Below are 14,988 nucleotides of genomic sequence, written 5' to 3'. Positions count from 1 at the left end.
ATAATTAAAGTTTAAAAAATAAAAAATATATTATTTTGATATATTTTTAATTAAAAAAATTGCAACTACATGCTTGTTTTATATTTCAAAAATGTTTTTTAAAAAATTAAGTATTTTATTTTTTTAAAAAAATATTTTTTTAGTATTTTTATATTTTTTTGAATATATTGATATTAAAAATAAATTTTAAAAAACAAAAATATTATTGAAAAATATTTTTAAATAAAAAATATTGTTGTTCTAAAAATTGCAACTACATGCTTGTTTTATATTTTAAAAATGTTTTTTAAAAAATTAAGTATTTTATTTTTTAAAAAATATTTTTTTAGTATTTTTATATTTTTTGAATATATTGATATTAAAAATAAATTTTAAAAAACAAAAATATTATTTAAAAATATTTTTAAATAAAAAATATTGTTGTTCCGAAAATAATGTTTAACTGGCCAACGCGGCCGACATTATCGCAAAGCAATAACAAACCGCAAGTACCGTTAAGCATTCATAAGTGCCAGCCGAAGTGGCAAAAGGTCGTTGTTCAGGGTAGTTAACCGCCTTGAACAAAATGAGGGGGGCGAAAAATACAACTATTTTGCTATTAACGCCCAAGTATTCTTGTTGGCGGATTCTCCAATCTTAAAACTTAAACCAGCAAACGAAACCCATTCTTTGTTAAGTCCTTCTCTTGCACTGATAACCCAAAGTTGAACAAGTTTTTAAATCATCCAAGCTTTACCCAGAGAGGAGAAGGAGAGTGACAGAGAAAGAAAGAAACATGGCAGGCGTTGCTGGTGCTGCTTGCTCTTCTAATGTACTGTTTAGAAGCAGAGATGTGGGGAAACATGGAGTTTCCATGGCTCAATATAATGGGCTTAGACCAGTTGAAAACATGCAAATCGCTCCAACAGGGAGCAAGCCGAGTGGGTCCGTTTCTACTTCAGGTATGAGTCTATTAAATTGTGCTTCGTTTGTTATCTACCTTGCAATGCACCTAAAATGACAAGTAATGATGCTACTTAGAAATGTTTTGGTTGTCTATAAAATGCAGTTAGCAACATTTATAGGAGCCAAAAGAAAATGTCAGAACTCATGTTCAACATGTTTCTGCCAAGGGTTGGAAAAGAGAACCCCGATTATAACAATGTTCTAACACACGATTAGAATGGGAAACTATGTTTGTGATTCTGAAATTGGTTCATCTTTCTAGTGATATTCCTACATTAACTTGGGAGAAGAACTATCAAGCATAGGAGTATTCAGTATGACTGTGTTCAATTTTTACTGACCTCTTATAGGATTTAACTTTGGTTGAATTTACCATGTTCAGCTTCAAAATTAAGAACGGTTAGAGCCATGGTATCTCAAGCTGTTTCAGCCCCAAAGCGTGAAAAAGATCCCAAAAAACGAGTTGTGATTACAGGAATGGGACTGGTCTCCGTTTTTGGTAGTGATATTGATACGTTCTATAACAAACTCCTTGAGGGAGAGAGTGGGATCAGCCTGATTGACAGGTTTGATGCTTCAAGTTTCCCTGTTCGATTCGCTGGTCAGATTCGTGATTTTTCTTCCAAAGGATACATTGACGGGAAAAATGATCGTCGTCTTGATGATTGCTGGCGGTACTGTCTTGTCGCTGGCAAGAGGGCCCTTGTAGATGCCAACCTTGGTTCTGAAGTGCTTGAAAATGTAAGTCATACCTCAGTTTGTTTAATGTAAATCACCTTAGACTGAGCGGTAACGATGAAATATCTTGACATGCATGCATTACAGATGGACAGAACAAGAATTGGAGTTCTGGTGGGAACTGGAATGGGAGGACTAACTGCTTTTAGCAATGGAGTTGAGTCTCTTGTCCAAAAGGGATATAAGAAGATATCTCCATTCTTCATTCCTTATTCCATCACCAACATGGGTTCAGCATTGTTAGCTATAGACACAGGGTTGATGGGCCCTAATTACTCCATCTCAACTGCTTGTGCTACTGCGAATTATTGTTTCTACGCGTCTGCTAATCATATTAGAAGAGGCGAAGCAGATATCATGGTAGCTGGGGGAACTGAGGCTGCAGTCATGCCTACTGGTGTTAGTGGTTTTATAGCTTGCAGAGCACTATCTCAAAGAAATGAAGACCCTAAGAAAGCTTCAAGACCTTGGGACAAGGATCGTGATGGTTTTGTCATGGGAGAAGGCTCTGGTGTGCTGGTAATCTGTACAACTTCATCCTTCATTATGTTTGAGTACTTATTTGCATCGTATCACTAGACTCGTGTACATATCAGTAGGCATTTCAACCCCAAGAATTTTATCGGAGCTAATTTTCTTTGATGGGAATAGATAATGGAGAGCTTGGAGCATGCAATGAAAAGAGGAGCTAATATAATAGCAGAGTATTTAGGAGGTGCTGCAACTTGTGATGCTCATCACATGACCGATCCCCGTTCAGATGGTCTCGGAGTTTCAACTTGCATAGCTAAAAGTTTGGAAGATGCCGGAGTTTCCCCTGAGGAGGTAGGAGTACTCAATTTCTTCACAGAATGGAAACCTGAATTACACTTTCCTTGAGATAAATTATATATTTTCCCCGTGGATCCAATTGTGTAACTGGTCTAATGTCTGATTTACAGGTAAACTATGTTAATGCTCATGCGACATCAACACTGGCAGGGGATTTGGCTGAGGTTAATGCAATCAAGAAAGTCTTCAAGGACACATCCGAGATCAAGATGAATGGGACTAAGGTAAGATACCGTGCGGTGAAATTTACCAAAAAAGAGTACATTTTACATCTTTTTGCGATATCCCAATAAATATAAATTGGATTTTACAGTAATCATGCTGGAGAATAACATCAATGCTAGCTAATTTGGTCTTGTCTTGTCTTAGTCAATGATTGGACATGGGCTTGGTGCTGCTGGTGGATTAGAAGCCATCGCAACCATAAAAGCAATCAGCACTGGATGGCTTCACCCAACTATCAATCAAGATGTATGAACCACCAACCTTATTTTTCATACTGATTTCATGCTCCCTATTAGTTTACTCAATATACTGCCTGGTGTTTTTCATGTTATATATTACTTGACTCTGCAGAATATTGAGCTTGATGTTACAATTGACACTGTTCCAAATGTGAAGAAGCAACATGAAGTTAACGTTGGTATGTTTTCTGTTCTTCTCTCTACATGTACATATGATAGATGTCAGTCCAAATTGTAAAGAAAGAATGTCTTACTGGACGTTCAAATGATCAAATAGTGCACGAGTGCACATATACAAATGCAATACTTGGTGATATATGTTAATACAAGTGCATAGATTGTATGATGATATATTTTTTTCCCCTTCATTTCATTGCAGCTATCTCAAATTCATTTGGCTTTGGAGGGCACAATTCTGTGGTTGTTTTCGCTCCCTTCACACCCTAATTGAATAAAATTCAATCCAAGCAGTCTTGCTCCTCCATCCTTGTGAAATTTATTTATTTTGGGTGTCAAAATTGTCTCAAGCATGGCTGATATCGCACAGATATCGGAACGTCTCTGGTTTTTTCAATGATGAGGACTAGAGATAATGTAGCCTTTTTTTTTTTTTCCCCATCATTCCATTTGCTCTCATAACTATGTATCATGAGATCAGATTCTGCGTTTTGCAAGTCAATAATAAAACATTCTTGTTGTCTTCCCTTCGGTGCTCTTGTCTGCTAATATTGTTTCCATTAGTAGACATACACCATTGGAGTTGTGACTGCATAAATATTGGTTATTTTCCCCTCGACTACGGAAATGTTGAGACGTTCCTCTCCTAGCTTTCTTATGACCATTGAAAATATGATCTCACGCATTTCCGTTGTCTTCTCTTGGTGTTATTTACTATAGTCTTCCTGCTAAAGGATCCACGAACTAACTGGTTAAAATTTTTCCGGACGAGGATGCAGCAAGAAGTATATGTTTTAGGTGATGTTTAACATTGTGATCTAACTATATTTATAAATTTTTTGAGTTTTTTTTATCTTTAAATTATTTTTTTATTGTTTTAATGTGTGGATATTAAAAATAATTTTTTTAAAATAAAAAAATTATTTTAAAAAATAAATTCTATTATACTCTGCACTCTAAAACATCAACTTATTATTCTCAAAGTTTCAGCTCAATCATCGTTTAAGATGCATCATTAGTTTGGCTATACACTATATATGATTGCGGTATAGTCATTGTTACGTCATTCTCAACTTTTAATTTTGTATATCAAATTGAAGTTGTCGATCTAAAACTTGTTTGACATTATACTTGTTTTGACATTATAATTTAACCTTGTTTTTTTTTTAAAAAAAAATAGCTTAAATTATTTGTTTATATTTTGAATTGTTTTAATGTATTAATATTAAAAATAAATTTTAAAAAATAAAAAATATCACTTAAAAAATCAACCATCCACGTTCTCAAAAGACATTTCAAAAAAGTTCACGGAAGCAATAGGAGAAATAACTGAAGAGAAAGAGATATATACCTGGCAATATAGCAGAGCAAAGAAGGGCATGACAATCTTTGCAACTTTCCTTTCACGGAGATTTGTCAAAGAATCAATGTAAAGAAAAGCTACTGGCTGGGGACAAATAGAACCTCTCTAAATTAAAATATCCTAATCTTTAGAGCCGACATTAAAGTTAGCCAAGTTACTGTTGAGCTAGTGAACTTAGAGGAGGAAGCACATGGGTGGCTTGATGTTGACGATGAGAACTTGGGCATTCTTGATTCCTCCATTAAGTTAATGCTGTGCTGATAGATTAGGCCATCATGAGCTTTTTAAACCACCAAGAGAATCATTCTCCTGTTAGTTTAGTCGTGGTAATATTCCTCTCAAAGAATCTTCGAGCACTCCCGCCCTCACCTTTTATTAATCCTTGTAGAATGCAGCCACAGCCCACAACTAGCGTTCATCTGCATTTACATACTTCTCAGTTCTTACTCTGCTTCCCTTCTACTTCGAGCGAATAACAAGTTAAGCAGACAGCCTTCTTTCAATCAATTTTCCACAGTGATTTCTTCTTAAAATACCCAGTCAAAAGGTCTGGGCACCACCTAGCTGGCTCACAAAAAAGGAAACCTGTAATGCTAGTTTAGGCGAGGACATCATAGTTACTGGTGCGAGGGCTTCATCAGTACACATTTTAGGTGTTGTAGTGTAGTGACATTTAGAGCGAGCTCAAGCTAAATAGGGTTTTAAACTTTTTCAAATATTACAACAAAAATTATTATTTTTTAGGTATATAGAAAAGGAGGGTTTATGGACACTCTTTATTTTATACTTAATTTTTTTTATTAATTATAGATAATTTTTATTTCATAAAATATAATTAAAAAATATATCTTATTTATTTTTAAATTTTTTTATTTAGTGAGGTTCTTAAACTGTTATTCAGATAATTTTAATTTAAATTGATTATGATAACATTGATCATAATCCAATTCAAAATTTATCATAATTTATGCATTTCAACATCTAATCAAATTTATCCTGAAAATTGATGGTAGATAATCTAACATTAAGGTCTTCAATATCGAAGGCTAAATGAAAAAAGTAGCAAACCTTCATTTTTCACTAGAGCGAGCAAGTAATATCACACAATGGCCACATTCGTACACTCCACGTCTCATCCAAAGAGAAGGCCACCTAAATAATCGTTATCTTAATGGAGTATACTTGTTTTATAACGTAGTTACGGCGGTTATGCTTACTTTTTAAATAATGTTTTATATTAAAATATATATTAATGATATTTTTTTATTTTTAAAAAAATATTTTTAACATTATACATCAAAATAATTTTAAAAAATTAAAAACATATTAATTTGAAATAAATAAAAAAATTAAAATTTTTATTTTTAAAATATTTTTAAAATAAAAATACAAAAAAGCCCAACTTGGAAACGCAAATGTACTTGACATTGATATCCAACGCAAGAGAATAGGTGGTTAGAATTTTTCTTTTTCTTTTTCTAAGAGGATAGGAATATTTGGATCAGTTGTCTTCCATTCTTGCTTCATCCACTCTTAAAACCTTTCTCAATCAAGTCTTCAATGGTAATTGATAGCTCATTTCAAGTCGACAAGAGAGGAAGCCTGTGTCGATTGATTAGCATTTTGAACGGATAGAGATGCGCAGGACAACTCTAAGTGGTGACACTCCCCTTCAAAATTCACAGCGGCATGCCAACTAATTAGCAGTCTAACAGACGTATCAACATAAAGCTATCAAACATGATCGTGTTCACTTATGATTCTTGAGTGGCAGCTACAGAAAATTCAATATATATCCAGACCATCCCTGTCTTCTCCAATTATCAATTGGCAATGTAGCGTTTTGTTGCTTGATGCGTATAACCCTATCTACAAACTTCGGCACTAAATTCTTTGCTAATTGCGCTTCAGCCTTCACTTAACCAATTGAAGAGTGCTAACATGGGTACTGACCTGGTTAGTGCTAGGTTAATTGGCTTGCCTAATCTTATCATGCTTGTATGAATTGTTGCTATGTACTCAATTGCTTAATTCAAGGCCAAATGGCCAATATCTTCGTACCTGCTCTTTTGCCTGTGCTTGCCCTGCATGTGGCATGTGATTTTCTCATTTTTTTCGCGAAAGTCGTGCATAATTAATGGGATTAAATGACATCAGATTTCATCTAATTGTATCTGAGAAAAATCGTGACAACCAGCTTAACACAACTAACTATTAAATGGATTAAACTTCAGCACCGCATAAAAATAAGAGAAATTAAACTTAAAGTTGATATACATCGTGCTAAACCCAAAAAGCTGGTTCGTGGCTGGGGACGATGACATGACATCTATATAATGACAAAAGTCTAAGGAAGTCAGGGCGTCATATTGTGGCTAATGGTAATTTACAAAAGGGGATCTGTGTTCTTTCATTCTTGCGCCAAGGTAATGGAAAAGGTTGAGAAAACGGGGAGGCAGTGCCGCACTCAAGGTTTTTGGACTGATGAAGTGGGCAAATCCTCCACATCGAAAGGCAGTCGAGGCCTCTGGCTGTAAGATCCCACGGCTGGAAATGCTTCAAATTAGGTCAAAAGGGCGTCAATCTTGCAGTCCTACGCTGGGGGGACCAAAATCCCACCCCCACACCTCTTTCGACTAAATAAAAAGCCAATTCTTGAAAGAGCTAAGCCTCCACTAATTGAACATTTTCCAAATAACCCATGATTGTCTTCACATGGATGTTACATTATTTATTGCTCTTAAGAAGGCATCCACCCAAATAAACCCCATCTTAATCGCACCTCTTTTATTAATTAATCACTAATTTGTGAGGTAGCCCTACGAAAGCAGTGCTGAGCCCTAGGATTGGTTCGAACTTTCATCTTGCGGTTCTCTTTCATTTGTGCAGGCTAAGGGCAACCAAAGGAAAACCAACCAAATTGGTCGCCGCATGGGGCATACAAATATAAAGAGATCACCAATCATAGTACAAAAACATTTTTAATTCATAGGAGTGATGTCCAAAAAAAAAAAACGATAATGGTTGTCTTAGTAGCCTCCCAATAAAAGCATCCCTTGTTTTCAGGGGCTGGTGGGGAATTCCACCCCTTGTCGCTTTTGGACACTGTAGATTGGATCAATGGCAACATGACTGACGAGTGACTACAGGTAGGATGGCTGCAAAGCTTCTCTACCCTCAAGTTGCCTAATATTCTTTTTTTCTTTGGAGAAAAACTAGCTCAACTGAATTATTTCGATTATTAATATTGCTTGCATCGATATTCTTTCTAGTAAGAAATCATTAAAGTCTCGGTATGATGTATATTTTGTAGACTTACTTAAATTGTTCCTCAGCTCTTAGTTATTCGAAGTAATTTTTTTATTTGAACAAAAAAAACTTGTTGCAAAATCAAGTGAAAATACAGACTCAATCATCAATTGAAGTCTTGAATTTTTAACTTTCATTATAACTTATAATGTGTATTTTTTTTTCAAGATATTACTTTAACTGTAAAATATTCTTTTAATTTAATTTATTCTAATTTTAATTTATTCATAAATATAGTTTGAAATAATGAGAAAGCTCAAAACTATATTTCAAAGAATCATATACCAAAAGACTAAATCTTTCTAAAAATATGATTGAAGCTAGAATTTATTTCAAAAATTATTGATGCTTGACTGGCTAGAATATCCTCCGAGACCTAAATTCAATGAACCAAATTCAACGAATCAAATTCAGCGTTTCTACTTCAGAAGATCTATCCACTACCTTGACAATATAAGAGGAAGTGGAACCTTACACGGCAAAAAATGTTCAAGGAGTCGGTTATTATGAGTAAATAAATATGTTTTAACGTTTTTATTCATTCAAGATTAAATGCATGGTAATAATTATATATCCATGTATATATGTTGGTCTAATTTATTGTCAGTTTTCAAGCGAATGTTTCAAATAAAATGGCTGTGTAATTAGCTTCTCTAATCAATGAACCAATATTCTTAGTAGATGATGATAGAAATTGATCTCTCGGTTAACTCATGCTCAGCGACCGTAATCAAGTTATATAGAATAGCAAATAGTACCATTTACTCTCCGAGAGAGGCCAGCGAACATGTAGCTTAACTGGCAATAAAATCCCTCTCCCCTTAAAAAAATCTCGTGCCTGAGCCACTCGCTTGTTGTAAGAAAAAAAAAAAAAAAAAAAAAAACACAACTCTCCAAGTTAGCAAGAGTCGCTAATTGAAAACACATATCCCATTGCCAAAAAAGCAAAAGTTTGATTTATCAAAATAAAAGGACAGGTGTCAAGCAATAAAGTCATCCTTCGTTGCACAGTCAAGCACGTAGACGACAGGCAAACACACACCTAAAGGAACCGTGATTGGTTTATCCTTGTATATGTTCATGTTCTGTAGTGAAAAGGGCTAGAAAAGGTTGAAGACCTAAGCTAAGAAAGCTTTTCCAAATGAATCACTAAAGCTAATCACTAAAATAAATGAGGATGACGTGGACTCGACTAATCATGTTGCTGGTGTGAAATTAATTTCTTGGATGCACACCGAGGCGAGCCCTGTAACAGGTTAACAAAAGAAATGGCACATATTTTCCTTTTGTTTTTGTTTTCCCTTACATGTTGGTGGTGGCCACAATTATCACTCACATTACTAACCTTTTTTTGCATAGCAAAACATATAATTGAAGTAAATAAAATAATAGAGAGGGTACCTTCTTTCCATCCATCCTTTTTTAGTCTAGCGTTCGTGCTCACAGCCACCTCTCTACCCCACCGCATGAAGGAAGGAAAAAAAGAAGCATAAAGGTTTGTCCCTTGGAAAGCATGTATAGGGTTCTTGGAGTTCATTATACAAGCTATGGTCAAACAGCAAACAACTCTATGGTCCTTTCCACGGAGTCTATGATCCTTCCATGAATCTATGCCATTCCGTTAGGTTTATACCCCATTAATTAACAAAAACAAAAAACTTAGAGTGCTGGGTGTTTTATTTTTGCAATGGAAGAGATTCATCATGGATTTAATGGAGGATATTCATTGTCATCTGAGTGACGGTTCAGTGATGATTAATCTTTATTTATTTATTTTTTCTCTCTCTCATGTTATATGTGCTAAGCTTCGATAAATTTATTTATTTTTTATATATTTGTTTTGGGTTTAATATTCATTCTTTTTATTTATGTTTTTGTTAGACTTAGTGCTTTTTTAAACTTGGTTTGTTTTGAATTTTATTCTTTATTATTTAATTTAATTAGATTTTTTTATCCAATATAGTTATTTTTTTTATTGTTATATTTTTATTATGTCTTTGAGGGTTTGATTTAATTTTTTTTTGGTTTTCAATTTTGATTCTTGTTTTTTTTTTAATTTATTTTTTTTCAATTTAGTCCATAATTAGTTTCTTTTAATTATTTTTCAGCATTGTTTAGTTCTCATTATTTTAATTTTAGTTATTTAAATTTTTATTTTTTTATGGTTTGAAATTTTTTTTATAGTTTTTTCATGTTTGTCTTTTACAAAGTAATCTTAATCTCGTAATTTAGTCCACTAGTTTTAATGATAAACCCGGTTTTATTTCAATCTTTTTTAGGGTCTTTTTAATTTATTTTTTAATTTTTATCATTTGATATTGAATCATTGGGCCTTAGGCTTCTTGATTTGTTTTGTTTTTATTTTTGTTAGGTTATCCCTACCTCATATCTCATGTTAAAAATTAATTGAATTAACTTAAGTTATTTTTTATAATTTCTTTATTTTATCTTTTGCAATTGAATTATTGACCATTTGAGCATGTTTTGTTAAATATTATTTAAAAACAAATGCTCACATGATGGATTATCTTGAATGCAGGATGGTAAAATTAACTCTGGTTAGATCGAGATTATTTTGAAGTACTTTGTGTTGAACTTTGTTTTGTTTGCTAGATGTTTCTTTTGATTTTTTCAATCTTCATCTCATATTATAGGTTATGAGTTTATCAAGTTAGTTGTTAAGTCTTCAACCTTACGACTTTATTTTTTTATAAGTTATTTTGATTTTATATGATAAGTCGTGATTTAATAAATTTAATCTAATTTAGCTTAAATCATTATCATTTGAATATTAATTTTTTATCTTAAAAAATTCTAAACAGGCACACGCCGTAGCAGAGATTAGCTGTCTAGTCTATCACTCAAAGGCGTTGCTTCGATTTCCTATCTCACTTTGTGGTCAAGTGAAGTCATGCGTTCCTCTCAATAAACAAACAAATACGTCTAAACATGGTTTGTCGAAAGATTTTGGCCTGTTGCATGTATTTCCTTAATACCTTGGTAATTTTATGTGTGTAACTCTAGCAGGTTTTGTATTGCCGTTCCTTTTCTTCACCTTTTTAATTTGAAAATAAATTGTTTTACTTTACATAGACATGCATAACTCTTTGTTTTATGCAATCAAAACCTACTCCATACATAATTTCTCATTCAACCAGAATCTAAGAAGGGACAAGGTCGCAGATAGGTGGACGTACGTGGAAGGCATCTCTGGATAGATTATGCTTCGGAGAACAATGGTCGCTCTTTGTGCTAAAGCTTCAAAAGCTGGAAAATAAACAAATTATAATTCATTAATTAATTAGACTAAAAGTAAGGTTTAAGCAATCCCCCACCCCCCCTCCCTTTCCAATCTCCTTCCAAGAAAGAGGTGGAAGCAGCTTGAGAAAGGAAATTTAATTATATAATTTCGTAAATTGGTCAATTCATCTCCTTGTGGGAGTGCTCTTTATCACTTGAGAAAAGCACACCAGACACTTTGACGAATACTATTTCTTAAAAATAAAAATAAAAAAACATAAATGTATGTGAATTCATGATAATTATTTGAGAAGAGAGACATTTTGTGTGCACAATCATTCATCAATAATGGAGATGTGATGATCGCATCCATTACTCTTTACAGTAAATTAGATAATGGTGAACAAATAGTGTAATCTCTTGAATGCGTGGAAGCCTATTTCAACTAAAACTCGAGCTATTATTGATGAAATTCAACTTGGAGAAGATTGCTAGCTAGTCTGGTTATTATAATTATTTAGTATTAAGATCCCGGTGTGCTGGTTTAAGTAACAGTATGTTTAAAAATATAATTATGGTTATTTTTGAAATTATTTTTTATTAAAAATATTAAAATATTATTTTTTATTTTTAAAATATTATTTTTGATATTAATACATTAAAATGATTTAAAAATATCAAAAAAATATTAATTTAAAGTAAAAAAACTTAAATATTTTTAAAATATTATAAAAAAAAACCTAATAAATTTGTTGTTTGTGTTATTCATCAGGACATAAGGAAATGTGAATTAATGATTAAGGCATTGACTTAGCTTTGATGATAGCATGTTCATTCAGGATTTTTAATTCCACCCTCGCCTGATGATATTTATGCAAATTTTACTATTTAGCATTAAAGATAAAATTATTTTGATGCTTTGATATCAAACATAAATAAATAAAATTATTTTAATATATTTAAAAAACATTATAAAAACAAATTTACCTTGCCACGTGGGATGTGAGGGGTTCGTGGACTTTTTCCAAAGGCCTTGCCGGCAATCAGCGGACGGTTTTTATGGTCCCTGTCATGACACGTCAGTAAATTTCTTCACTCAACCTCCGAGGTAACGTGTCGCTTGGTTGTCTCTGGTCTTATTTTAACACAGACGACAGTCACTCGCTTCGGAATGGCAAACCACGTAAAACAATTATATATTTAAGGTCAAAATATAATAAGGATAAAAACTAAAAAACCCCAAAATTCTGCCCGGTTAACCCAAGACAACCATGTCGTTGCCTGCTTCGTAGCAGACAACGACAGAGACGGCTAAACATCGGTAACGTCAGTTCCAGATCTCCGTTACCCCAAACACACGCATCCCAATAGAGTGTCCGTACAATCAAACACATCATTTTGAAATAACTCCCATTAAAAAACATATATATATATATATATGCATATATAAAGTATTGGCAACACCATGACTAGAGGGCCCGAGAAGTTCATTTCTCGGCAACACCATGACTCGTATGATTTTCGGCGTCAATGAAGCGAGGGCCCGAGACGGGCACAAAAATTGTTCTTATGGAGCACAAAAGAACAGGGGGGGGTTTATTCCAATTTACCTATAAATTATTGATTTTGTTAAATTACTTTCACTATTAAATAGTCTTTCGAAATAAATCTCTTTGACCGTGTATATCATGAAATATGATTCAATCATCAATATATATCTTAAAAAATTATCAAACCACCAGTACCATCTTCAATTACAAAAAAAAAAAAAAAACCCAAATATCCTCTCATATTCAATTGACCTCCATCCTAATGAGATATAAATGAAATCTTTAAACAAACAAATTCTAATTATTACCAGTCTTTATCTATTCACCAACATTACAGTTAACAATGATGACGATTTAATGATAATCAGAGAGAGTAAATAAAGAAAATAAGAGGCATTGATTGGCTTTAGTTTTGATAAAATGATGGAAAAGAAAAAAAAACATTATTTAATTTACCATTTATGCTCCAAGAAGAGCAAACGGGATAGATATTATAGCAAATACAAGCATGCATCTGCGTGTGTGCATATACATAGTTTGTAGTTGTTCTTAAATTAATTAATTGAGAATTTCTATAGTGTTTAAACCGCATGAAGAAAAGAAAAGCATAAAAAAAGGTAAAAATGAATAAGTTTTTAACATGAGAAAATTCTTATCATTTTTTTTCCGTAAAAGTATATATAACCTCTTTTTTTGTGTTTATCTTTCTCCTGTGCTGTAAATATTTAGTAGTTACAATTTAATTATCATAAGATTCTCTCAGTCAATATAATATTTTTAAATGAAATAACAAAGTGGTGCAAAATTTAATACCTAATTTTGCCTTGCATTTTTTTTAATAACATGCAACATGATCATTAGAATTAGTTTATTATAATTTTCATGAACAATTTGGATAATTAGGGACATCTGGTATTGTGATATATAATATTTTTTAAAATAATTTTTTGTTTTAAAAATATATTAAAGAATTTTTTTAGATTTTTTTATGTATTACATTAACATATCAAATTTTAAAAAAATACATTAAAAAAATAAATTTAATAATTTTTTTAAAATAAAAAAACCTTTAAAAGATAAATAACAACAAAAATAGCTAGAGTCGTGCAAAGCACACATTAAATTCCTTTAAAAACAACAGCTCATTTTTAAAGTCCTGTTTATTTAATGGAAAGTAGTTTTTTTAAGTGAATTTCAGAAAAGTGAATTATTTGTTGATGTTTGATAGTGTAATAATGAAAAATAAGTTGGAAAATATTTTCTACTATTTGGTTATGTCATAGAAAATAAGCTGGAAAATAACTTATTAATGCTTTACTTTTCTCAAATTTATTAAAATAACGATGAATAAATTTTACAAATTAAAAAGTTGAAGGAGAATAAAATTAAAAAAAATATAATTTTATAAATCATCTCAAATAAAATAAATAATAATCAAAATAATAGAAATCAAATCTTAAAAAAATTAAAAATTAAAAAATTAAAATAATAATAATTAACATTTCATAAATTATTTTAAATAAAATAAGTAACAATCAAAAGAATAAAAATAAAGTTCGATAAATAAAAAATTTCAATAAAAAAGTGATAAAGAAAAAGCAAATAACAATTATAAAAATAAAGATCAAAATTAATATAAAATTAAATTTTAAGAGATAAAATTAAAAAAAAAGATAATAAAATTAAAATAATTATAATTATAATTTTATAAATTATTTCAAATAAAATAAGTAACAATCAAAAGAATAAAAATAAAGTTAGATAAATAAAAAATTTTAATAAAAAAATGATAAAGAAAAAGCAAATAACAATTATAAAAATAAAGACCAAAATTAATATAAAATTAAATTTTAAGAGATAAAATTAAAAAATAAATATTCAAAACAAAATATATATAGTAATACAAAATTTAATGACCAAATTTAATATAATCAACAAATACTATGATATTTTTAATTTTTTTATAATTTCTAAAAAGTATTTTCTATCTAAATTTTTTAAAAAAACACTTCTTTAAAAACCAAATCAGATTTTCTTTTAATTGAAAAATATTTTTTATTAACTAATTTTTTTAATAATTAATAAATATAAAATAATTTAATAAATAATTTTTTTAAAATTACTTTCTAAAAAGTCAAACACGTAAATTTGCAAGTCCTCGTCCCATGTGGATCGACAAGTTAGTAACCCAAAAAAATTATTTTTCTTGAAAAAAAGAAAACTACCGGGCATCCGTTAAGTAACGGCAAAATCATCATGCTCGTTAACGGCATCCATCTAATAACTCTCTCAAGTTAAACCTCTTAACTAGGGTTAGGTTGGCGAGCGTTACAAAACAAACAGCGACAAATAGGAAAGAGTCAAAGCAACC

The 14,988-nt window shown here is 31.3% G+C and overlaps 1 protein-coding gene across 1 annotated transcript; it reads left to right on the top strand.

Annotated features, from left to right (window-relative positions):
• Positions 1 to 521: 521 nt before the first annotated feature.
• Positions 522 to 3,797, top strand: LOC105124244 (3-oxoacyl-[acyl-carrier-protein] synthase I, chloroplastic-like). Its single transcript, XM_011024175.1, has 8 exons — positions 522 to 941; positions 1,328 to 1,686; positions 1,771 to 2,202; positions 2,335 to 2,508; positions 2,625 to 2,738; positions 2,884 to 2,985; positions 3,091 to 3,157; positions 3,358 to 3,797. Exons 1-8 carry the CDS (start codon positions 776 to 778, stop codon positions 3,423 to 3,425), a joined length of 1,482 nt encoding a protein of 493 aa, XP_011022477.1. The 5' UTR covers positions 522 to 775; the 3' UTR covers positions 3,426 to 3,797.
• Positions 3,798 to 14,988: the final 11,191 nt, after the last annotated feature.

This window comes from Populus euphratica, unplaced genomic scaffold, assembly GCF_000495115.2.
Source record: "Populus euphratica unplaced genomic scaffold, PopEup_1.0 scaffold4.1, whole genome shotgun sequence".
Lineage (NCBI taxonomy): Eukaryota > Viridiplantae > Streptophyta > Magnoliopsida > Malpighiales > Salicaceae > Populus > Populus euphratica.
The sequence above is the reverse complement of the archived record's forward strand: the minus strand, read 5'-3'. Positions and strand labels throughout refer to the sequence as shown.